Source organism: Scylla paramamosain, chromosome 5, assembly GCF_035594125.1.
Source record: "Scylla paramamosain isolate STU-SP2022 chromosome 5, ASM3559412v1, whole genome shotgun sequence".
Taxonomy (NCBI): Eukaryota; Metazoa; Arthropoda; class Malacostraca; order Decapoda; family Portunidae; genus Scylla; species Scylla paramamosain.
In genome coordinates, this window is record NC_087155.1 from 25,980,599 (window position 1) to 26,004,050 (window position 23,452).

Sequence of the window (23,452 nt, forward strand, 5' to 3'; positions counted from 1 at the left end):
TACCAACCCAATTCCAGTGGTGCAAGCCAACACGATTCAGCGCAGGCCCTAAGCTCGGTTAAATGGGAAAGGTTGGCGGCAGGAGAGGTATCAGGCCGTAAAACGACTGCGGAAACCATGGACAGAAGCCAAGTGAGGACTCGTTTATTAATCTTACTACCCTACTTGAGAATCAGTTCGTTCCTATATATTTTTTAAATCGAACTTTTCAAGGTTAAACCCATTATTTCTTGTTATATTCTAATTGCTGATACTGAGAACATTGCTTTAGTCATTCTTGTTATATTCCAGGTTATGTTAGATTGAAGGAAGTATCCTTAAAAATAATGGGATTTATAGAAAAAAATATATGATGCTCTTTTTCAAATGGTAATCTACACCATGAAGGAATCTGCAGTAATATATATATATATATATATATATATATATATATATATATATATATATATATATATATATATATATATATATATATATATATATATATATATATATATATATATATATATATATATATATATATATATATATATATATATATATATATATATATACGAGTATATATATATATATATATATATATATATATATATATATATATATACGAGTATATATATATAATATATATATATATATATATATATATATATATATATATATATATATATATATATATATATATATATATATATATATATATATATACTCGTATATATATATATATATATATATATATATATATATATATATATATATATATATAAACTAATCTAAACCTAACTTAGCCGGACGTAAACTAATCCTTGGATGAAAACGCCGGTGTTATTTTAATATTATCCTGGCCACCCAATCAACGCCCCGCAGTGGAAACCAACATTTCATGACCTTCTATGCCTTCGACAGGTCAGGAAAACATCCAACATAAATCAGACCAAGAGAAGATCAGCTCCACCTCTACATCAACCTCTGCTATTACTATTGTTACGGCACACTACATTACCACTTGACTCACTTTCTGGAAGCTGTGATGGGGTCCACGGTGACGACAGGCGCTGGTGTTGAGAGATACATAGATACACAGACAAATACTGTCTTTCTCTGGCCTTTTTTTTTTTTTTTTTTTTTTTTTTATCGCCTCTTAATTCACTCTCCTCTACCATTCTTGATGTCCCTAAATGTTTCAGGTCGTTATTTTCCATCACTCGATCAGAAATGTTTTCATGAGGCTCACCATTGTAACGACAACACATGGTTTCTAAATTTCATCTCATGTCACTTGTTTGAGTTCAGTGTCTGTGATCCAGTAATTCTTGACAACCTCACGTCTTAGCCGCGTCCACACTGCGTCTTATTGTGCAACATGACGGAGGTTTAGGAGAGTGTCCGTGGGTGAGTGGGCACTGTCGCGTTGAGCGCTAACCAGTAGCATCTGCCTCTGCTGAACTGCTTAAGCTGTTGTATGTATGGATGCGGCCACCGCCAACACTGCTCGTCAATAGGCAGTTTTGTGGTGCATTGTGATGGCAGCTTCTGCGGAGCTGAAAAAAAAAAAAAAAAAAGGAAGCTTTGATGCAATGAATAGATTTCCAGGCAGAGTGTAAAGGGAAGTGGTTGTAACGCGGCATGCCGCCTCGCCCGCTCCATATATGGTAAAACGTAACACGCAGCGCGGCCTTTCATAAGATAGTGTGGACGCATCTTTATGAGCTTGTCTGCTTGTCTGTAGCAGGTATGGTTATTCTTGGGGGTCCAGAAACCGGGACATCAGGTGAAAATTGTGATCGGATGGCAAAGCACGTACTACCATGAGTAGCGCAAAAAAAAAAAAAAAAAAAAAAAAAAAAAAAAAAAAAAAATATCCCTGCTTTACAGACTCGTGGCTCCAGTATTTTCTTCCAAAGAATGCTTGATGCAAGGAGAAATTTCGTCTTTTCCTCTCGAATCATCTTTCCATCCTGGAAGTCAAGCAAGAAGTGGCAGGCATGTGATTTATTGAACGGGGAACCCCGCCCCGTTCAAACAGTTAGGAAGGTGCCTGACCTTAAAATCGCTGATAAGCTATAGTCTGATGCCTCAGACTCGTCTGTGTGTGATATACTGTTTACGGCAGGCGCGCCAAAACACAACTTGCCGGCTGAGGGTTTGCGAGGTATTTAGGTTTGCTCACCAAAACACCGTTCATGAACCGCTGTAAAAATCGTTCGAAAAGACTGTTCATGAACCGAGTTTCCACTGCAATACATAGATAAATAAATAATGTAAAATAATATATAACTAAATTTTCACTTTTATTGTTATAAATCAACTCTCTTATGAACCACTTACTGCACAGGAAATTGAACCAGTGTTACATAAACTGTTTCCATCTTTGCATAACAATGGGTATTAGATCTGGTAGTAAAGAAACTAGTAACACATAGTACAGTACTAGAACACAGCAGCTGACCACCAGAGTTCTGGGCTCTGTGAAAGTCCAATATCGCCTAAGAAATTGATTTAAAGCTATAGATGGATAAATCTGTAATACGCTTATTTTTTTATAAATTTTAAAATGAAACACCAACATATCAATTAGTGCTGAGGAAACAAATATTTAAGTAGACGCTTTAACATTCCACCATCTTATAATCTTAAACAGAAGTAAGTACATGAAAATAAAGATATCTTTACCTTATGTTTTTCTTCAGAAATAACGTCTTGATAGCTGGCTTCCTACCTTTTAACACCACACCATATACAGTTTATGGTAACTGGGAATAGCAACAGTTGAGGCCTAATGCTGCACAGAAACAAGCCTAGTGTCCTGCCACAAGTTTAGCAGTTTCTCACATGCATCAAGCTCAAGTATGAGAAACAGCCAATAATATCAAGCTCTTAAAAAAAATCTTGTTTTTCATTTTAATTGCTGCAGTAGTGAAATGTCAAGCTTCAAATGGGTAAAAAATTCACTTGTAAGAATGGATTATGTTATCTATGTCGCCGCAAGCTTGTTTGGTCACTTAATTTGTTAAAAACCTACTACATACCATCATTACCACATCTGAAGTTATGAGGCAAACTCGCAGGACATCTGTCTCTCATGTCATGGGCAATGAGCTCTGGAATGCATAGTGGATGAAAGAGTGTATAGTACAGACAGCTAAACCAACACCTTGTCACGAGAAACACGGAAGAAATTTTACGAGAAATCTAGTCATTAGAAAAAATATACACAGTAATGTGATCTATATCTACAGGACTCATGATGTGTGTTTTCTAATCTAAAACTGATAATGGGATGTAACCAAACCAACTGGCATGGCACTGGGACTGTGATAATTTAAGGCAAAGTATCCCAGGCCTCAACACACAATTCATAATCCTATAATATATACCTCTATTCTTGAAGTTCAAAACAATTCTAGATTGAGTATATGAATGAAGAGTAAAGAATGAGTTGTTTATGAATAACAATTCTGCTAACTGATAATAGTTTCACTGTTGAGTGCCTTTACCAGTTACCAACTTTCCAATGCTGCTTGCCTGCTAACAATTCTACAGGAACAATTTTTATTTCTTTCTTCTTTTTGAGTTATTCTGAGTGAAAGTCAATTTGCTTATTAATAACATTCAAATACTATTATTCAAATCTTGAGTAAAAAATACACCATTTTTTTATAATGCACTACATACTTTTCGTTCGAGAAACTATTGCCAGAAAATGCCTTGAGTATATGAACAATAATAATAATACTAGGAATAAGCTTCCTCTCCTCTCTGTCATTACTATAGTGTGACCAATGGTTCTGTGTCAAAGGTGAGGGGTTCAAATCACTGCAAGCCTCATCCCTCCTGGACTAGATCAGAACCCAGCCTCCCACCAACTCAAAATTATGGGAAACTCATAGAACAGCTTGATCACATTGTCTAGCCTTTCACTCTTTGGCAGTGAAAAGTGTTCACTGAAAGCTAGACATTTTTATGTACATGTTTGTAACCAATGAATCATCATAAAAAAATAGGCATGGAAATATATTCAGAAGTTATATTGTGAGTCTTTTTTAGTTTAAAAATGTTAAAATGTCAGTTGTTAGAATAAACAATTTTTTTCTAAATAACAGTATTTCATGTAATGATAAAAAGTATCAAAATAAGCACAATGTATTTATAATGAAGAGAACATATGAGCAGATCAGATTTCTTCATAAAACAACTAACATTAAAATCAAATCTACACAATTTTGCACAAGACCTCATAATCAAGATTCAAGTTGGTTCTGTTACATGAGTGTGTCCTATCAAAGCACAGAGTAAGAGCATTGTGACAGAACCACATGCAGGCAAAGGGAATGCTTCAGGGAGTAGTAAGACTGATTAATACAGGTTGCATAATTAAGAAAATATCATTATCAGCCGTACAGATAAAGCATTCACACCTGAAGCTGGAGATAGTTGTACAACATTTCATACATGGACTTCACCTCAGGTGAATCAACTCTGCAATGTAATTTAGACAATTTCATTTTTTAACATCACCACTTTCATTGGACTTCCCTAAACAACAGTTACAAACAATATTCTCCAAATTATTGTTTCCACTGTGGTATAATCAACATATCACATGGCTATACATAAATATAAATAATATTGCATGTTGTACAATTTTTACTATAGTCCAACCTTCACATGTTGTTACTTATTGTCAGTAACGGTGCATTTCCATTGTATTGTAACTTTCAGCAGTATTTAAAGCATTATTATTTCATAATTAATATAACACAGATGAGTAGCATGATTGTGAACTTGAAATAAACTATTGCATTAAAAGTTTTGAGTTTCTGCACTAAATGGAACACCCTGTAACATTGTTAGCTCTGTCCCAAAAGAGCACAAGACCTGATATTACTAGAGCCTGGTGTGAAGAACCACCAGCAGGAGTGTATCTGTGGGCACAATTAGGACTGGGCCTAGTACTCCTCCTCCTCAGGGGGTGGGGGCACATCCTCCACGTCTTCAGGGGCAGCAAATCCATCCTGTATGACAACAGAATCCAATGTGAAACAATAGCAAGGCACAGCAGCAAAGAACAAGCTTTTATCATTCATACCTTTGCTGGAGATTCCAATAAGTATACAAGTGTGCAATACCTATCACTTCGTGACCTCCCCAGTGGGTGCTGCTCTGACAAGCCCAGGTCACTACCAAGTCTTCAGTTTGTGTTAATTTCAACCTACATGCTTCTCACACCAAAACTGCCACAATACAATATTTACATACAGCCCACAAACTACTCAAGTACTTTGTAAAATTAAAGGATTGTTAGTGCCTAACATTTCCTCTGCATGGAACCAATTCTTGAAAGTGTGTGTGTGCGTGTGTGTTGAGAGAGAGAGAGAGAGAGAGAGAGAGAGAGAGAGAGAGAGAGAGAGAGAGAGAGAGAGAGAGAGAGAGAGAGAGAGAGAGAGAGAGAGAGAGAGAGAGAGAGAGAGAGAGAGAGAGAGAGAGAGAGAGAGAGAGAGAGAGAGAGAGAGAGAGAGAGAGAGAGAGAGAGAGAGAGAGAGAGAGCTATTTATTTTTGCAAAATGTACTGACTTTAAAAATATAAACAAATATTTTGACAGCATCAGGTGTGTGTGTGTGTGTGTATATATATATATATATATATATATATATATATATATATATATATATATATATATATATATATATATATATATATATATATATATATATATATATATATATATATATATATATATATATATATATATATATATATATATATATATATATATATATATATATATATATATATTATCGTTTTAACTGATATTATATTTAATATATTCTATCCCTATCTTAATAACAAACTCAACAATCATGTAATAAGTCACATTCATACTGTATGCCTACAAAAAAATGTGCTGTTGCTCCTCCTCCTCTTAGCTCTTCAGGAACAGTAGCAGCAAATCACTGTGAAGCAGTAAGACTGACAAAGAGGTTGAGTTTGCAAGAAATTAAATTACCTCCCTAACAGTGTAAATAAGACAATCATTGTATAGTATAGTGTTTGTTGGCATCATGACAATTATTTGCATGTTCATCCAATGGCTGACAATACTCTCAGTACTCTAAGAAACTGAGTTCCACATTGATGACAACCAATGCTACATTTCTGCCCTGTTCATGTCATGGTCCTATCAAGACAGATGCTAATTTCCCAAAATATGCATGCAGCTATTTGTTCCATATAATGTGTCTTTCAGCAATTTGTATTGTATTTAATTATTATTATTATTATTATTATTATTATTATTATTATTATTCTATTGTCAGAAGGGCAAAGTTTTTTATTTTAAGCTTACAAAATTTTGTACTAACTGCTTGATGATGATGATGATGATGATGATGATGATGATGATGATGATGATGATGGTGGAGGTGCTGATGATGATGGTGATGATGATGACAATGACAGTATCAAAGACAACAACATTGATGACAATGATAGTGACAATGATAATGACAATTATGATGATAGTGGTGGTGGTGGTGAAAAAAATAAAAATAAATAAAAGTAGTGCTAATATACCAATATTGTCTGCACCATCATAATGCACACCCACATCCACAATCCTACAGTGCACAATAGGCAGAAAAACAAGGATTGTACAAAGTGTTGACTGAATTGCTATACTGTACAGGTGAGAAATATAAAAGCATCAGATAGATCTAAGGTTAGTAAAGCACAATGAAATCAAGACCCTATTCAGAAACTCTTTGTTCTCTCACCACAACTATCTTCAAAGGCCACAGACATGATTAACCACTTTCTCAAAAGTTTTCCACCTGTTAATATAGAAAATCTGTTAATCTGTTGCTAGAACTACAAAAACACCTTTAAAAACCTGTGTCACTTCAACTAGAGCCTTTTGAATGAAGTCATGGTGTGGGCAGAAGTGTTTCAGAATACAGTTTCAAGTATCAAGTGACAGGCTGCCAGCTTGGACACCAGCACTATCTGTGTTAGGCTACCAAAGAGATGATAAGAAAGCTGGTAGTAGTATTTCTGATGAGTAATGTAATAGTATCCAATTGGGGACTGCCATGGTAAAGTGGGGCCGAGGGGGTCCTTAGGCGCATGGGTTTGAATCCTGGCCATGTTCCGAGAATAGGAAAGGCATTCACTCGGGGTAATGGTTCCCAAAAGCCAAAACCAAAGTCCTCTGTTAGGAGGTACCAACTGATCTTGTGATACTGAAACAATTGCAATTTATATTCTGCAGCACTTACATGACACGAACCATCTCAGTAACAGGAAGACAGAGTTACTAATCACTATACTATATAAGGAATATCATCTTATTAGTCACAAGGATCAACATTCTTCCAGCACTGTGTTCCTCACTCTAGCCAGCAATGATATCTATACACAGGTATTCAACATCAACAAGTGTCTCTTTTTCAGTAAAATGGACAAGGTTATTGTGAGTGATAGGTAAAACAAATAACAAATAAACAAAAATAAATTCATTAATTAAATAATAATAATAATAATAGTAAAACACATAAACAAAAATAAATAAAAAAATATCAAATAAAAAGATTACAAGATCAAGATTAATTATTGGGTAATCATTTAGTTAACAGCAATCACACAAGCAGGCTACCACTCTGATCAGGTAACAATTGAGTTATAAACCTTACTCTAAGAAAAATCAGGTATAGGGGAGATGGGATTATTGTCTTCAAACCCTATAATTGTAATATCAACACTAAACTAAATTTTAAATCAACTGGAAAAGGAAGAAGCAACTCAGAAGGCAAAAATTAAGCAGACAGGAGCATGGATTTTCATTAGTAGTTAATTACAGCAAAAAGTTTAAAGCTTGTAGAAAGACTTAGAATTGGTGTGTGCATGATATGAAAAACTTTGTAGATTACTGGCAAGACCATCCAATATGTATATATATATTTTGCAAATGCAAGTTAACATGCCTGTGATTGGTCTGGAAGGTTCTCAGTAAAGGTGTCTGGATTCTCTGCAGAACTACCCTGAGGGAAGAATTTTGGCACATTCATTGTGGGTCCTTCATTATATATATATATATATATATATAAGGGAATATCCCTGCTCCTATACCCACAGTCTTCAAGGGGTAAATACTTTACTGTCTAAAGTCAGTAAATATTCTATGCACTTTGCTTCTGAAGTACACATTCCATTACTAAAGTGTTAAGATATCTACAACTATGTCAGCTTTATGCATGTAAATAAGTACATGTCTAACAAATGTACGTACTTTACTTATAGGGCAGGGTCACATTAGCAAAACTTTCTATACCTCACTTTCAAATTCAGACCTTAGTCCACCTTGTAATTCTGGGGTGTTAACTGTTACAAGCACAACCAGGACCAGGGCCAGGGTGTGTTAAAGGGAAAGCTGTTGTGGCTACATGAAAAATGCTGTATTTGCACATTATCATAGCTGCACATTATGTATGACTATAATTTGTCTACATACCAGTCTGATATCCTTTTACACTGTATATTCCTAAATTTGCAATAAAATTCCTATATCATGTGAAACTAATTCTTACATAATGAACTGTATGCAATACTGTAATTTCCATTAAGGGTTAAAATGGTCCACTTACGACCAAGAACACTGGGGTTCAAATTTCTAACTAGGGAGAAGCAATCTGAATGAGGATGAAATGATTTTATGTAGGTAAACATGAACTGCCCTGACAGATGCTGACAAGGAGACCCAGGTGTATCTGATCTTTGTGCAGTGTGCTTTGTCAGGATGGGGTCTCTCTCCTTTGAGGCTAAGATGTAACTTAATTAATACTTAAGGAATGCCAATGCCTGTTGCCTATTACTTTCTACAACCATGGTTAATGAATCCAAGTTCATAAACAACTTTTGTTCAGACAAAGCCTCTTCATATTATATAAGAAACTGGCTAATAAATGTGCAAATACAGCCTTATAGTAAATAATGATGAGTTAATATTAATTACTGAATACTTTAGTCATTATTTCATTAGGGAAGATCATCAATATTTCAGATGTTATTGAAAATCCCTCACAATACTCCTCTATAAAAGAAAACTGCAGCAAAGAAATCTATAAATAATAACCTATTTTAAACAATTCATACAAGATATACTGTTGTATAAACTTTGCAGGTCTATGACAGAGGGGCCTACACTAGTTACCTGAATCAAATTATAGTCATCTTATTTTTTTCTAAAACTGAACACAAAACAATAGATAACTGAAAATATACAAATTTAACTTAAAAACCTACAACTAGTTGATTTAATTTAATGCACTTCATTTAACTGTATATTTTAAATCTAAGAAAATTAAATGTCTCTATCAGCAGATAAATCTTGTGTCTTGCACAAATGAATGTAAGTCAAGTAACACAGAACGGGTAGAATGGCTAATAGTGAATGTTCCAAAAGTTACTGTGCAGTGAAGTACCACCTGCCACAAAACAGTTCTTCCAATAGCAATGTTGTAAAGGTTTAGCACTGGCCTGAAGACAAGTCCAGGTGTTTTCACTCAGCATGACCTAGGCAACACCCATGCATTATGAAGACATGTCCAAATTTGTCCCCAGGCTGGTGAGAACATTCCTAACATCTGCTGTTGACAGAACTATAATGCATTAATTTGCACATCACTACGTACAGATTTTGGCACATCTGGCATTTTCTTAATTAAAGCTACATGAAACAGGCAGTGATGGGAATCCATGAAACATCAGCTAAACACTGCCAAAACAAGCTGCCAAAACTGTCAATAGAAAACTTATAACCACAGAGCCCCAACTATTAAATACATATGCCAAAATTAGGGTACAATAATTTTCGAGGTTTATAGCTGGCTAAATGAAATATCAGATGCTTAGATAGTTTTCTCATATAAACTAGTTAAAAGTCCTTTACACAAATAAGTCAACAAGAGTCAAACAATACTTGTGTCCAGGATTTAAGAAATTTCATGTAAGAGGATTGCTTTGATGGAAGCAAAAACTTCTCCAAGTCTCTTGCCAATACTATACCTCCATTCTAATGACATTTGATACACATTGCAGAAGAATCCACACACCATTTTTCTATTTCTTTATTCTGGTTATCTATTCCTTCCAGAATGACCCATGCCATGACAACATCCACAACCCATTAGAATAAGTCTAGAATGATACAGGAGTTCTGTATTACAGTGATAGACAGGCAAACCTCAAAAAGAATTCCAAACATCACTAAGTTCTTTCCAGTTGGATCTCTGAAGTCATACACAACCATACAATCTGCTGAGGCTCTGTGATATCACCCATCACTCAGCTGCCTTCAAGAATTAAAATCATCCCATTCATGGATTCCCACCAGTCCTGCCATTTTCCCAAATCAGAGTTTCTGTGTCCACCAATATCATCTCAAGGTGCAAAATCTTGGAATCTGTATGACCTACATCTCCAAGCAAGGTGGCAATGTTCTTTATAGTTGCCTACTCTTCATTCTTTGCAAATATAATCTAAAACAACAAAGTCCAATTGAATGTTAAAGTCAAATATATCTAAAATATATTTGGAAGCACAATGCCAAAACAGAGACTATGTCCTGTAATCGTTATTGATGAAATGCTGAGTGGCACTGCATGTCCTCTCAGTCTTGTTACAACACTGGCTGGTGTTACTGAATTAGTAGCTTAGGGTAAGATGATAGAAGAGGATACTGATGGTTATGTTTTGGTGAATCCCTTCAAAAAATATATTGCAAACAAATTACCAATACATTTCAGTGAATGTATTCCATTGATAAATGCCATGTGAAAAGAAATACTAAAATTCCACACATTCTTTGATAACATATATATAATGTGTATTTTTAGTATTTCTTTTCACTTGCCATTTATCAATGGAATATACTCACAAAAATATATTGGTAATTACACCTCACTTTTGTGTTTATCAAGGCGAAAAGCTATACAGAAGCCTAAATAATATGAACAAATGAGTTGAGTTAGTGGACACAGGAATTACTTAATCAAATCACAAAAAATCTGGGGTTTCATAGGGAAAGTTTTCAGATACTGACCGAATCTGCACAGAATGGCACTCCAGTGTTCTACAGATAAGAGTGGAAAGCAGCGAGATCCAAAGCCACCACATCACATGCACACTGACAAATTGTGGACATGAAAAGTTACGACCAAAAGTAACTGTTCTATTTTGACAACTTGTGATGAAGTTTTCTAGTATAGATTTCCAGGTATCTTCTTGGGATAAAATTTTATTCTTTTGGGGTCAGTGGCACTGCTGCATATTATCATATGAATATTCACTTTATTCCTGAGCATCTGAGATTCTCTCTCTCTCTCTCTGCAACTTTTACAACCTACCTATTTGATGCTTTCTTAAATATCTTTACTATACACACACACATTCAACAGATGCTCACATAGAACAACTCACACATAAAAATCAAATAACACAATGCCTTCACCATACAAATCAACACTTACCTCTGTGGCATACAAGATGTCCAACACCTTGGTCACAAATTCGTTACTTTCGTTATTCTCACCCTCATCCTGACACAAAACTTCAATTTCTCTTAGCTTGCCAAAATAGAAGTCTCTTTCTTTTTCCAATCCAGTCACTGTCAATCTCAGGTCCATAAGCTGGAATAATTAAGCATTTTAGAAAACTATGACATCATGCTTAAAACAAGAAAAAGCCTTAGGTGCTGAGATTATCAGCTATAATTATAGGCCAAACTCTTGAGATGATGTTGATTTTCCTCATTCTCTTTCAGACCCACATCACAATAACAGTAGCAATTAGTTTCGTCACTGAAGATCCCTACCTGGCTGGAGAGCTCTTCTACTTGTGCATTGCTACCTGCAGGGGAGCGACTGTTTACTGCTGGACGAGAGGCAATGCGGGAGGGTGTTTGGCGGGAGCCTGTCAAGGTAAAATGTACTCATATTCAAACAGATCTTGTCAGCTAATTCCCAGTTTAGGAAACATTCAACATAAATATTCCTTTCACATAATGCAAAATTCAAAACTGTATTCTTTGTGTCAATCAATGCCACAAAAATGTCCACTGGAAGCCTGAAGTGATCTTAAGTATGTAGGTAATAAGATAGGAACAACATACGAGTATATCAGAAAAAAGATGTGCAACGTCTGTTGTCCATTCATCCACCTATACTTTGCAGATACCTCACCAGGCACTCCATTCAAGCCAATTCTACATCTTGAAGATCTATCAATGTTACAGGTAAACTTAATCCTAAATAGATACATTCTGACAGCCAATACAGATAAAATGAAATAGATCAATCTTACACATTTATTGCACTTATTGAAATTTCTCTTTTGTGATGACCCTACTACTTCACGATGTGTGGAATACTGCATACTTATTGTACAGAGAGAGAGAGAGAGAGAGAGAGAGAGAGAGAGAGAGAGAGAGAGAGAGAGAGAGAGAGAGAGAGAGAGAGAGAGAGAGAGAGAGAGAGAGAGAGAGAGAGAGAGAGAGAGAGAGAGAGAGAGAGAGAGAGAGAGAGAGAGAGAGAGAGAGAGAGAGAGAGAGAGAGAGAGAGAGAGAGAGAGAGAGAGAGAGAGAGAGAGAGAGAGAGAGAGAATTATCAGACATTCTCTAAAAACATATCTGGCATAACATTGGTGAGTTGTGGAGTGCAGCCAACCACTCACCCACGGCAGGAGCTTGCCGCATGGGTGGCGCCGGCCGCATGGTGGGAGCAGCTGGCTTTCTCAGGCCACCTCCCTTGCCGCCAAGGTGCTCTCCTTGTCTTGCTCCGAGGGCATCATATTCTTGCCCTCCATAGTTAGCATCAAAGAACTTTTTGAACCACTGTTTGAATAATAAAATAATGTGAAGAAATACACGAAGAAATAAATAAATGGTCCAATTAATAGGTAGATAAATTTATCCAATAGACTGATGGGTTGCAAGAAAGCATTAAAAATCAGTTTGGGATACAAGCATAAGATGGATGAAGACAGCTGCTGCAAGAAATATCTAAAGTAAAATTAAGAAAATTAATCCAAGAGAAGTTCTTTCAGAGTGAGAACAGTGAAACATTATACAGGGAGCAAATGACCAGTGACATATATAACAGATTTTTTCCATTCTTGTATTACTCTTATGACAGACATCTCAAATAAAGGAATCCACAAAAAGGAACAAATCATGAAATCTGGCAAACACTGGTGGTGGTGGTGGCTGTCAAAAAATCACTTTACCTGCAGGAATTCAAAATTGTCTTGGAATTTTCCCTTTATCAATTTATCAACAGGAACAATCTGAAAGAGAAAGAATAAAGACTAAATAATCTACCAGCTACATTTTAGGACATGTTACATTTCTGGCATAAACTACACAGACCACACCTATCATAAGCTGCAGAAGAACTTGCCTTGTCAACCTGGAGTCTCTTGAAGGCATACTGCAGGATTTTAAAGTTGTTTATATACTCATGCTCAAGGTTTGTGTTGAATTTGATCTTCTTCAGCATAACAGATCCTGGAACAAAGGTGAATTTATCTTATTCCTGAGCAAGCACAAAAGAGTAACTGAATTCTGCAACCTTCTTTACAATATGCAGACTTTTTTCATTGGTTATTAGCCACAGAAGCAAATCAGAATCTATTACCAGTTTTTGCTATAAGAAATATTACAATATTTTCAATAACATATGCAGCACAGAGAAGGGATGGCAAGTCTGCCATTTCTGTTCTACTGGTCATTTTAAGTTCCTGATTTATAATGTTTAAAATATCAGGACTTGAAATCTTTGTAGAACCAACTCACCAGGGAAGAGCATGTCCATGAACTGGCAGTAGGCCGCACCGGTGCACAGCTCCTCAACCTTGACGAAGTTGGACTGGAGGCAATCATTGACCCAGTTCAGCATGTCATGGCGACTCAGGTTCTCGGTTGTTGCACTTGTGGAAAATACATTCACCGCCATTGCTGCTTTGCTGTGGAGGACAATTTCTGCTGAGGTGCATTCCAGCAAAATAAATAGGTGGGCTTGCCTGTAACACAAACACACACACACACATGCAAATCCAATTTCCTATCATTTCTGGTTGTGGCATCTGGGATTGGTCAGAGGTGTACAGATGTATTGCATGATAGTTTGAACCACAAATTCCAAACCATTTGATACTGTGTCACATGAAATTTCAATTCATAAGCTGTTAAACCTTGTCACAAGGGATAAAACTTTGAACTGGATTAGAGATTTTCTTCATAACAGGGAAATGTATGTTATTGTTAACAGTAAACAACTAGAGCCATTCTCACTGGGGTTCCTCAGGGGTCAGTTATAGGACCTTTATTATTTCTACTTTATGTAAATTATACAACCAAATGTATTTCTTATTTTACAAAAATCTTCACTGATGACTTAAAATTGTATTTACTAACAAAAATGAGTTCACAAGTTAATACTCGTAATAGTATATTGTTGTTAAAATTATATAAAAAATTCTTCTAAGGTATCCAAGTTTTGTGGCTTGCAAATGAATTCTGTCAAGTGTGCAGTTCTTTGATTCCACAGGCGTCCTCAACAGAACTGGTTGGGGCTTCTAGTTCATACTACTTGGATGATGTTCTTGTCCCTATTATGGCTTCTGCATCTGACTTGGGAGTTATAATTGATACCTCACTTAAATTTCATCAGCATATTTCAGGTATTATGCAAAAAGCGAATGGTGTTGCCAACAATTATTCTCAAGAGTAACGTCAGTAGAGATTCTTCTTTCATGATACCATTATATACATCTTACATTCTGCCAATCTTAAAATACTGTTCATCTCTGTGGTGCCTCAAACAAAAAAATATCCAGGGACTTGGACATCTTGATTACGACAGTCGTCTGAGAACTCTGGATTTGTTTCTGTGGAAGGCAGGTTATTATGCAAAGAAATGATCAATTATTGAAAAATTCTTCATGGTGGAATCATCTTTGGATTTTGATGCATTCTTTGTACTTTCTCCTCTTACTTCAACCAGGGGACACCGCCTTAAACCTGCTCACGTATGGTCTTCTCTCAGGGTCAGAAAGCGATTCTCTGTTGCACATATGACTTCATTGTGGAATTCTTTATCTGAGTCTGTGTCCATTACCAATATTAAGTCTTTTAAAGCAGTCTTCTTCAAGTCATCTTCAAAAATTAGTTTAGTTATGACTGATTTTATTGAAGTATCTCTTGTATATGGTGCACCATCCAGCTGTTGATTGATCAGTAATTTCATGAGTAGATTATTTATTTAGAAGCTGGCACATCAGCAGGATGTGGCTTCCCTTTTCTATTTTGTGGTTTTGCTCCTGACTTTTGGTCACTGGGTGCTGGGAAGCCCACTAGGTAAGAAAACTAGGTAAAAAAAAAAAAAAAAATTACGTGTTGCAGTGAGAGGCCGAGACGGCACACTGAAGGAGAAGTAGGATGGAAATTTGTTAGTATTAAAAATTCATTACTGATTTATTGATTTCTGAGAGACGATGCAGTGATTTAAACAGTGAGATCTAAGACATGGGGACAACCATACCTTCATGCTGTGTACTGTATAAAACAACAGATAAACCAAGGAGCTCTACCTCTGTCCTCCACCCTCCTGAAGCACTGCTAGCTTAAGCTAGCCTAGAGTATTTTGGTAGTTTTAAGCAGCATTGACATCTGGGTTCAAATATACACTTTCCATGGACTATGATGCATTAACACTTAAAATTACCTAATTCACACACACACACAAACACACACACACACACACACACACACGAGCAAGCACAAGCTGGGAACAAATGTATTAGCATCAATTTTTAATATTAGTACCATATTATCATGTAAATCTTACTTGTATATTTTCAACTTCCTGGGTGCCAATACCAAATGAACTATCATTATTTGTAACTACATCCTGTGGGGCCAATAACCATTTTGGGCACTAATACAATCACCTCACTGAGGAGTCCCTGCCAGCTCAAGACCCATGAGGTGCCCCAAGACTCTTCCTGTCACTACACACACCAGACAAGGCTCCTCAGTAAGGCTTTCTTTGCTAGTGCCATGCAGGTTCAAAACTTACTTCAGTGTTTTATTTATTTTTTTTTATTTATATTATAATTCTATGGATAAAATAAATTGTGACAAGATCCATCATACAGAACAGTCTAAAAAATAAATAGATAAAAGATCAGTGAAATGGATTAATGACCAGAAATAAATATTGAGAGGTAACCCAAAGAACTCCAAGGCAGACCCGAGATTTACACGTCATGTGACTCAGTAGACACTACAAACATTTACTAGGAAGAAGAGCTATTTCACACACCGGACCAGCAAGATACGAGGGCCAGGAGAGCAGAGAGCAATGGAGGTCGGAAGAAGTCACCAGCACCAGCACCGGCACCAGCAGACCTACAAGGATACAAGGATACAAGGCCACCCCCCCTACAAGGCTGACACTTCCGCCGCCACTCCCTGCTGTCACCCTCCATCGCACACTACCACACTATCCCTCAAATCACCTCCCCTCCATGCCCTTCACCAGCATCTCCCCCAGGGTACACACCACAAGGGATCTAGCCGGAAACCTTCACAAATACACTACCAGCACCACCAGTACCACCGCTCATTCGAAAAACCCCAGGTAGGCCCACTGCCGGTACTACTTCCGCTATTTTTCGCCCTCCCAGTCCAGCAACCGCATATATTCCGGTGAGGAAAGAGGACTTGGAGTGTAATGTTACACATGTGGATTGTAGATACCTTTTAGAGCTGTTGGGTTAAGGAGAAAAGGAGTATTAACAGCCGTGCACTGGGCCGCTGCACCTCCACCACCCTCGGGAATGACAGCTGACAACACATGTGCGCACCTCGTCACCACACTCATCATTCCTACACTTATCTGTCTCATTCCTACCAATTATGCAGTGGAATATTACCAGGAAGCATAATGTGTCATTATTTCTCCCTCACGCTTTGAAATAGATAATCCGGAATTTTGTATATATTCAATTTACGTTATTTTACTTCACGGGGAAATGATGCAAGGTAAATTTTATTATTAGCAGGAATTTTGAGAAAGAATTGTGGACTTAAGTATGAGGAAAATGGTGTTCAAAAGAATACTTAATTGCCGAGTGAATGTGAGTGTTGTTTACAGTCCTGCAAGTCACCGGGAGTTCAGCCACTACTCTCTCAGCCTCTCACTCCAGCTCTCCTACACAGTCTCACGCGCCGCAGACATGGATTTGCAGTGCCTTATTGGTGAGAACCCTTCAATATAAGCCTCAAGTAGTGTCAGGTGTCCAGTATATTTCAGTAATCCCCAGTAAATACCTCCTGAACCGCCTCCTCGTATCCCAGTGGCAGCTTCCCAGGCCCACGTTTGACTGGAGGAGCATTGGGGCTTCGTTTGGTGTCTCTAGGGTCAGAGTGAATGTCCACCTAGTCATGGTCAAAATGTGTGGTGCTGAGTGGTGGTGTGCGGTGTATTGTTCTATACTGTGCATGGAGGCATCACAGATTTATAGTCATTGTTGTAATCGATACTATTTATGTGTATATTACTTCTTCTTTTACAGGTTCGGTTAAAGTGCACAATTACGTATGTTTTACTCTGCTAGATTGATTTTTTTCCATTAATTCAGTAACGTGAAATCATATACTTTATTGGAAACTATTGTAATTTTGTACAAAGAGCATCCTATATATATATATATATATATATATATATATATATATATATATATATATATATATATATATATATATATATATATATATATATATGGCTAGATAAGATATATGAAATTCTATATGTTTAACAATGCATATCATTTGCCTCTGTGAATATGAATATGTGTTGTGTTTACAAGACCGAGTATATTTTCTTCAGGTATGAAATTCAATGACTTTGTGCTGATGGCAACAGACATGAGTCAGCTCCAAAGGATCATGGTGCAGAAATCAGGTTAGTCCTTCCAGCATATTTTTATAAACATTTGAGGTTACAGTGCATATATATTATAACTTCTGGGTTTGTGAGTATTAAAGATAAATGGCAGAAAATAAATATGTATTATGCAACCATGAATTTTTCAGAAATTAAAAAAAAATCTCATATACTGATGCATGTCTGAGTATGTGCACTTGCTATTTACAATTTAAGCAGTGCACAAAAACTTTTCTTGTCATTTGCAGTGTTCATTTTATAAATAGATTCTTCTGTACACATGATTTTTAGAATTGACAATTTGATATATATATATATATATATATATATATATATATATATATATATATATATATATATATATATATATATATATATATATATATATACAAAAACTCAATTCCTCCATCTGTCAACTTGACACAACCTTCCAGACAACTATCCCCTCTTCTTCAATGACACTGAACATCCTCGGTCTGTCCTTTACTTATAATCTGAACTAGAAACTTCACATCTCATCTCTAGCTAAAACAGCTTCTTTGAAGTTAGGTGTTCTGAGACATCTCCGCCAGTTTTTCTCACCCCCCCCCCCCCCCCGCCCCCGCTGCTAACTCTGTACAAGGGCCTTACCTGTCCATGTATGGAGTATGTTTCACATGTCTGCGGGGGGTTCCACTCATATTGCTCTTCTAGGCAGGGTGGAATCAAAAGCTCTTCGTCTCATCAACTCTCCTCTAACTGACTGTCTTCAGCCTCTCTCTCATCGCCGCAGTGTTGCATAGTGTTGCATCTCTAGCTGTCTTCTACTGCTGTTTTCATGCTAACTGCTCTTCTGATCTTGCCAACTGCATGCGTCCCCTCTTCCTGTGGCCTCACTGCACAAAATTTTCTTCTTTCTCTCACCCCTATTTTGTCCACCTCTCTAATGTAAGAGTCAACCAGTATTCTCAATCATTCATCCCTTTCTCTGGTAAACTGGAACTCCTTACCTGCTTCTGTATTTCCACCTTCCTATGACCTGAATTCCTTCAATAGGGAGGTTTCAAGACACTTATCCTTCAGTTTTTTACTACCACTTTTGACTCTTTTCTGGGACTGACATCTCAGTTTTTTTTTTTTTTTCCCTTGCCCAGTGTCCCTCCTACATAAAAAAAAAAAAAAAAATATATATATATATATATATATATATATATATATATATATATATATATATATACAGGGTGTCTCAAAAAAATGTACTCACTCTTAGAATTATGAGAAAACCTTTATTTATGGACATAGAGTGAAATGAAATAGCATCGAATACATGAGACAAATGTGTTTGAAGAATCATGTTTGCGAATGTTCAAATTGATGACCATTATTGTCCAGACAACGCTGATAACGCGCACCAAGGGATTCGCAAACGTCGCGAAACATGTCATTAGGAATATCACGACATTGTCTTTCAATTTCTAATTTCAATGCATCAATTGTCCTTGGTTTGTTGGCATAAATGTTGTCTTTTAAGTATCCCCATAAAAAAAAGTCCATGGGTGTTAGGTCTGGGGAACGCGCAGGGTATTCAATGGGGCCCCTTCGTCCAATCCATGTGTCAGGAAACACTGCATCAAGGTAAGCTCGTACATCGCGATGGTAGTGGGGAGGTGCTCCATCTTGCTGAAAGTAAATATCGCTGTCTTCACCAAACATCTCTGTAATTTGTGGACCAACAAATTCCTGAAGCAAGTTGAGGTAGCTCTCACCATTGACAGTTTCGTTGAAAAAGAAAGGTCCTATGATGCCCAATGCGGATATTCCACACCACACTGTTACTCCTGGTAAGTTTACATGGCGTTCAATTGTTACGTGAGGATTTGCAGGACACCATTTAGACAACATTTATGCCAACAAACCAAGGACAATTGATGCATTGAAATTAGAAATTGAAAGACAATGTCGTGATATTCCTAATGACATGTTTCGCGACGTTTGCGAATCCCTTGGTGCGCGTTATCAGCGTTGTCTGGACAATAATGGTCATCAATTTGAACATTCGCAAACATGATTCTTCAAACACATTTGTCTCATGTATTCGATGCTATTTCATTTCACTCTATGTCCATAAATAAAGGTTTTCTCATAATTCTAAGAGTGAGTACATTTTTTTGAGACACCCTGTATATATATATATATATATATATATATATATATATATATATATATATATATATATATATATATATATATATATATATATATATATATCTGTGTGTGTGTGTGTGTGTGTGTGTGTGTGTGTGTGTGTGTGTGTGTGTGTGTGTGTGTGTGTGTGTGTGTGTGTAATTTGATTTTGATTTGCTTATTTTTCACTTAGATGATGACAAGATGTATCAGTTGTCAAGCCACCTGGTGATGGCAGTGGCAGGTGAAGCAGGTGACACCACCCAGTTTGCAGAATACATTGCCAAGAACATCCAGCTGTACAAGATGCGCAATGGTTATGAACTGTCTCCCTCTGCTGCTGTACACTTCACCCGCCACACATTAGCAACACATCTTCGCTCTCGGGTTAGTATCTTTACCCCAAGTCTCTGCTTACCTATGATTGTAATTTACTTCTTTGATACTACATTTGGTTGTTTAAGGTGCAAGACACTTTTTCCATATAACCTTAAACCATATACAACTGTACCATCCTTCTTCGGATGAAAACTTAATTTCTTTGTTGCAAAGTAAAACAGTTGTGAAAATCTTTTCTAATGAAAATATTTATCTTACTTTGCTTTCAGCTACTCTGTATTTAGCTGGGAATTTGACCTGGGAATTTTTTTTTTTTTGTATTTCTAAATTTATATTGTAAGGACAAACTTTCACTTGATAAAGACAATCATATTGATTATACATCTTGTTTACCTACACAGCTGTCTTATTTGGAAGAGTGAAGATTACTTTTGATAACATGCATATATTTAATATAGGCAATTGAAATGAAGTGCATATTACCTATTAAGGATCCTTGTATGTCTCTAAAAGATTCAACAGATTACACAAGTGGCATGTGACTGAAACGTATACCAGTAGACATTACAGGTAGGTACAGAATGGTGTATCATAAGGTTAGGGGAAGCTTATTTTCAGCAGTGGATTTGTGCCAAGAGGACAAATACTGTGTTGGTTTAGATTTTATATATTTTTCTCTGATTTTTTCTAGGAACCTTACACAGTGAACCTTCTTATGGGAGGTTATGATCCAAAGACTGATGCAGCAGAGTTGTTCTACATGGACTTCCTGGGTGCCTCAGTACCTGTCAATTTCTATGGGTTTGGATATGGTGGCATGTTCACCTTGTCCATCACTGACAGGGAGTATAGACCAGGCAAGTATAAGCAATGTCATGCAGTTATATTTGCTTATCATATACACATCCCTACTGCTTTTCTGGAATCGCTATAATCCCACCAATTTAAAAGGTTTGAGTGGGGTCAGCACAGTGATTCCCATGCCTGTGGCATGGCCACACTTCTTAAATCAGCAATGTGTAATTGCTATGATACATGTAAGAGAATTCAGATAGGTAAATATGTACTACCACTGCAATTTAAAGTAAATATTCTAGTATATCAAAGAAAAACAAACAAACAAGTACTTATACAACAACAAAGAAATATGGTATACTTATTTTAGTGTTGCAGAAAATATCATTGCTTTTGCAGACTTCCTCTATAGTTCTAAGATGGGTAAATAATGAAACACTTATGTTTATAACAGAGCTGGAAGGAATCTCAGTAGAATGTGTGTTTTTTACATAGTGAAAATAAATCTTTTAAAACCTTGGTGAGTGGTAACACTTAGGCTTACACAACCAGGCCTCACGAGTCGCATGTCATTTGTGTGACCTGGGATGGGTCGGATGCTTCCGCTGCTCATTTGCTGTGGTGTGGAAATAGTCAAAATTCTAATATGAGAGAGAGAGGAGAGACAACAAAAAGTACTATCATGGATCATACTGTCAATCAATATCTCATTAATTTCTTAAAATTTATAACCATATGTGGTGTACACACACACACACACACACACACACACACACACACACACACACACACACACACATGGATCAGGTCAGGACACAATGAAGCCTAATGGTGTCAGGCCATCATTCACCAGGCAGAGTAGAGAAAACATGGCAATGACACGAGTAGGGAAATCCTGGGCTTGACCCCACCCAAACCTTGGTTTTAGAGTGATGGGATCATAGCTACTTCCTCCTGTCTACACATCAGGTCTTTATCTCAGGTTTTATCTCAAGTATTCTCCAAATTTCTTTCATTTTAACCTTCCTTTAACTGCATCCTTGCATATTCATTGATCCAACCAGTAAGATTAAAGAAGAAATGAATCGCACATTTTTCATTTACCACCTTGTCTCATTGTAGGTAAAGCATACAGAGGACAAGAATCCTTTTTATCCTTTCAGAATACAAGAACACTCATTCTACACTTTGTCTCTGAGCTGATTACTGCATAGGGTTGAAAGTACTGAATGCACTGTAATAACTAATTTAAATTTTTGTTTTGTGTATATATATATATATATATATATATATATATATATATATATATATATATATATATATATATATATATATATATATATATATATATATATATATATATATGAGAGAGAGAGAGAGAGAGAGAGAGAGAGAGAGAGAGAGAGAGAGAGACATTGACATTAATTCTTAATCTGCATTGAATGTTTAGATTTTAGGTAGTTAATAATTTTCTGAGCTGTGATGTTAATGTTCTTCCATTATTCCTACTTTGCCTGATGGTTTATTCTTCCCCTCAGACATGACTGAGGATGAAGCATATGAACTTATGAAGAAGTGCATATCAGAGGTGAAGCGGAGATTTATTGTGAACCTGCCCAAGTTCCGGGTGAGACTCATCTCCAAGGACGGACTGAAGGACCTACCTGTCATTGTTGCTGAAGGGGAGGCAGCATAGAGGTGCACACCTACACCATTTTTCCTACCTGATGTTATCTTAGGGTTCTCCAGAAAATATCATTTAATCTTGAGGAATGCATATGTCGTAGCCCTCAAAGTAACAAAAAGTTTCAAATAAATTATTAATGTTTGTTTTAAAAGGTTTTGAGATATCTTTATTTCATAACGGTCTTGATAACATCTCAAAATAAATTTTGTTATGATGCTTACATTGACATTTATTACTCCTATATATATGAATAGAGACTAGGAGAGCTATGTGTCTTGCAGTGGAGTTATAGGGCTCATGCTTATGATGACAACGCTCACAGTAGTGAATTAATTGAAATTTAACAACCGCCACTAGATGGTGCAAAGCACTTGTGCTTGAATTGTGTCCCTACAACAACAAAACTAAGTTATAAGGGTGCACTGCTTGTCAACTGAGAAACTACAATAATCTAGGAGTAAACCCCTAATC

General features: G+C 36.4%; 2 protein-coding genes across 5 annotated transcripts; one reads left to right on the top strand and one right to left on the bottom strand.

Moving 5' to 3' along the window:
- Positions 1–2,275: 2,275 nt before the first annotated feature.
- On the bottom strand, positions 2,276–16,959 carry LOC135100733 (microtubule-associated protein RP/EB family member 1-like). 4 transcript variants are annotated; one of them, XM_064003932.1, is made up of 9 exons: positions 16,809–16,959; positions 13,842–14,011; positions 13,447–13,553; positions 13,274–13,333; positions 12,722–12,881; positions 11,865–11,962; positions 11,521–11,679; positions 7,978–8,034; positions 2,276–5,012 (listed from the first exon to the last, which is right to left on the bottom strand). In XM_064003932.1, the coding sequence occupies exons 2-9, from the start codon at positions 13,999–14,001 to the stop codon at positions 4,947–4,949; spliced, it is 867 nt and encodes a 288-aa protein (XP_063860002.1). In that variant the 5' UTR covers positions 14,002–14,011; positions 16,809–16,959; the 3' UTR covers positions 2,276–4,946. The 4 variants fall into 4 exon arrangements, with proteins under 4 accessions (XP_063860002.1, XP_063860003.1, XP_063860005.1 ...); XM_064003933.1 differs by lacking the exon at positions 16,809–16,959 and adding an exon at positions 16,372–16,489; XM_064003935.1 differs by lacking the exon at positions 7,978–8,034.
- A 178-nt stretch (positions 16,960–17,137) lies between these two features.
- Positions 17,138–23,201, top strand: LOC135100734 (proteasome subunit beta type-2-like). Its single transcript, XM_064003937.1, has 5 exons — positions 17,138–17,309; positions 17,941–18,015; positions 20,354–20,547; positions 21,191–21,356; positions 22,833–23,201. The coding sequence occupies exons 1-5, from the start codon at positions 17,144–17,146 to the stop codon at positions 22,988–22,990; spliced, it is 759 nt and encodes a 252-aa protein (XP_063860007.1). The 5' UTR covers positions 17,138–17,143; the 3' UTR covers positions 22,991–23,201.
- The last annotated feature ends 251 nt before the right edge of the window (positions 23,202–23,452 follow it).

Coding starts and splice junctions, on each gene's coding strand:
- LOC135100734 (XM_064003937.1), top strand. CDS start 17,144: ATGAGGAAAATGGTGTTCAAAAGAATACTTAATTGCCGAGTGAATGTG. Junction 18,016..20,353: donor GATCATGGTGCAGAAATCAG/GTTAGTCCTTCC, acceptor TTTTTCACTTAG/ATGATGACAAGATGTATCAG. Junction 21,357..22,832: donor TGACAGGGAGTATAGACCAG/GCAAGTATAAGC, acceptor TCTTCCCCTCAG/ACATGACTGAGGATGAAGCA.
- LOC135100733 (XM_064003932.1), bottom strand. CDS start 14,001: ATGGCGGTGAATGTATTTTCCACAAGTGCAACAACCGAGAACCTGAGT. Junction 13,554..13,841: donor CATGGACATGCTCTTCCCTG/GTGAGTTGGTTC, acceptor CCTTTGTTCCAG/GATCTGTTATGCTGAAGAAG. Junction 11,963..12,721: donor GCGGCAAGCTCCTGCCGTGG/GTGAGTGGTTGG, acceptor TTACCTTGACAG/GCTCCCGCCAAACACCCTCC.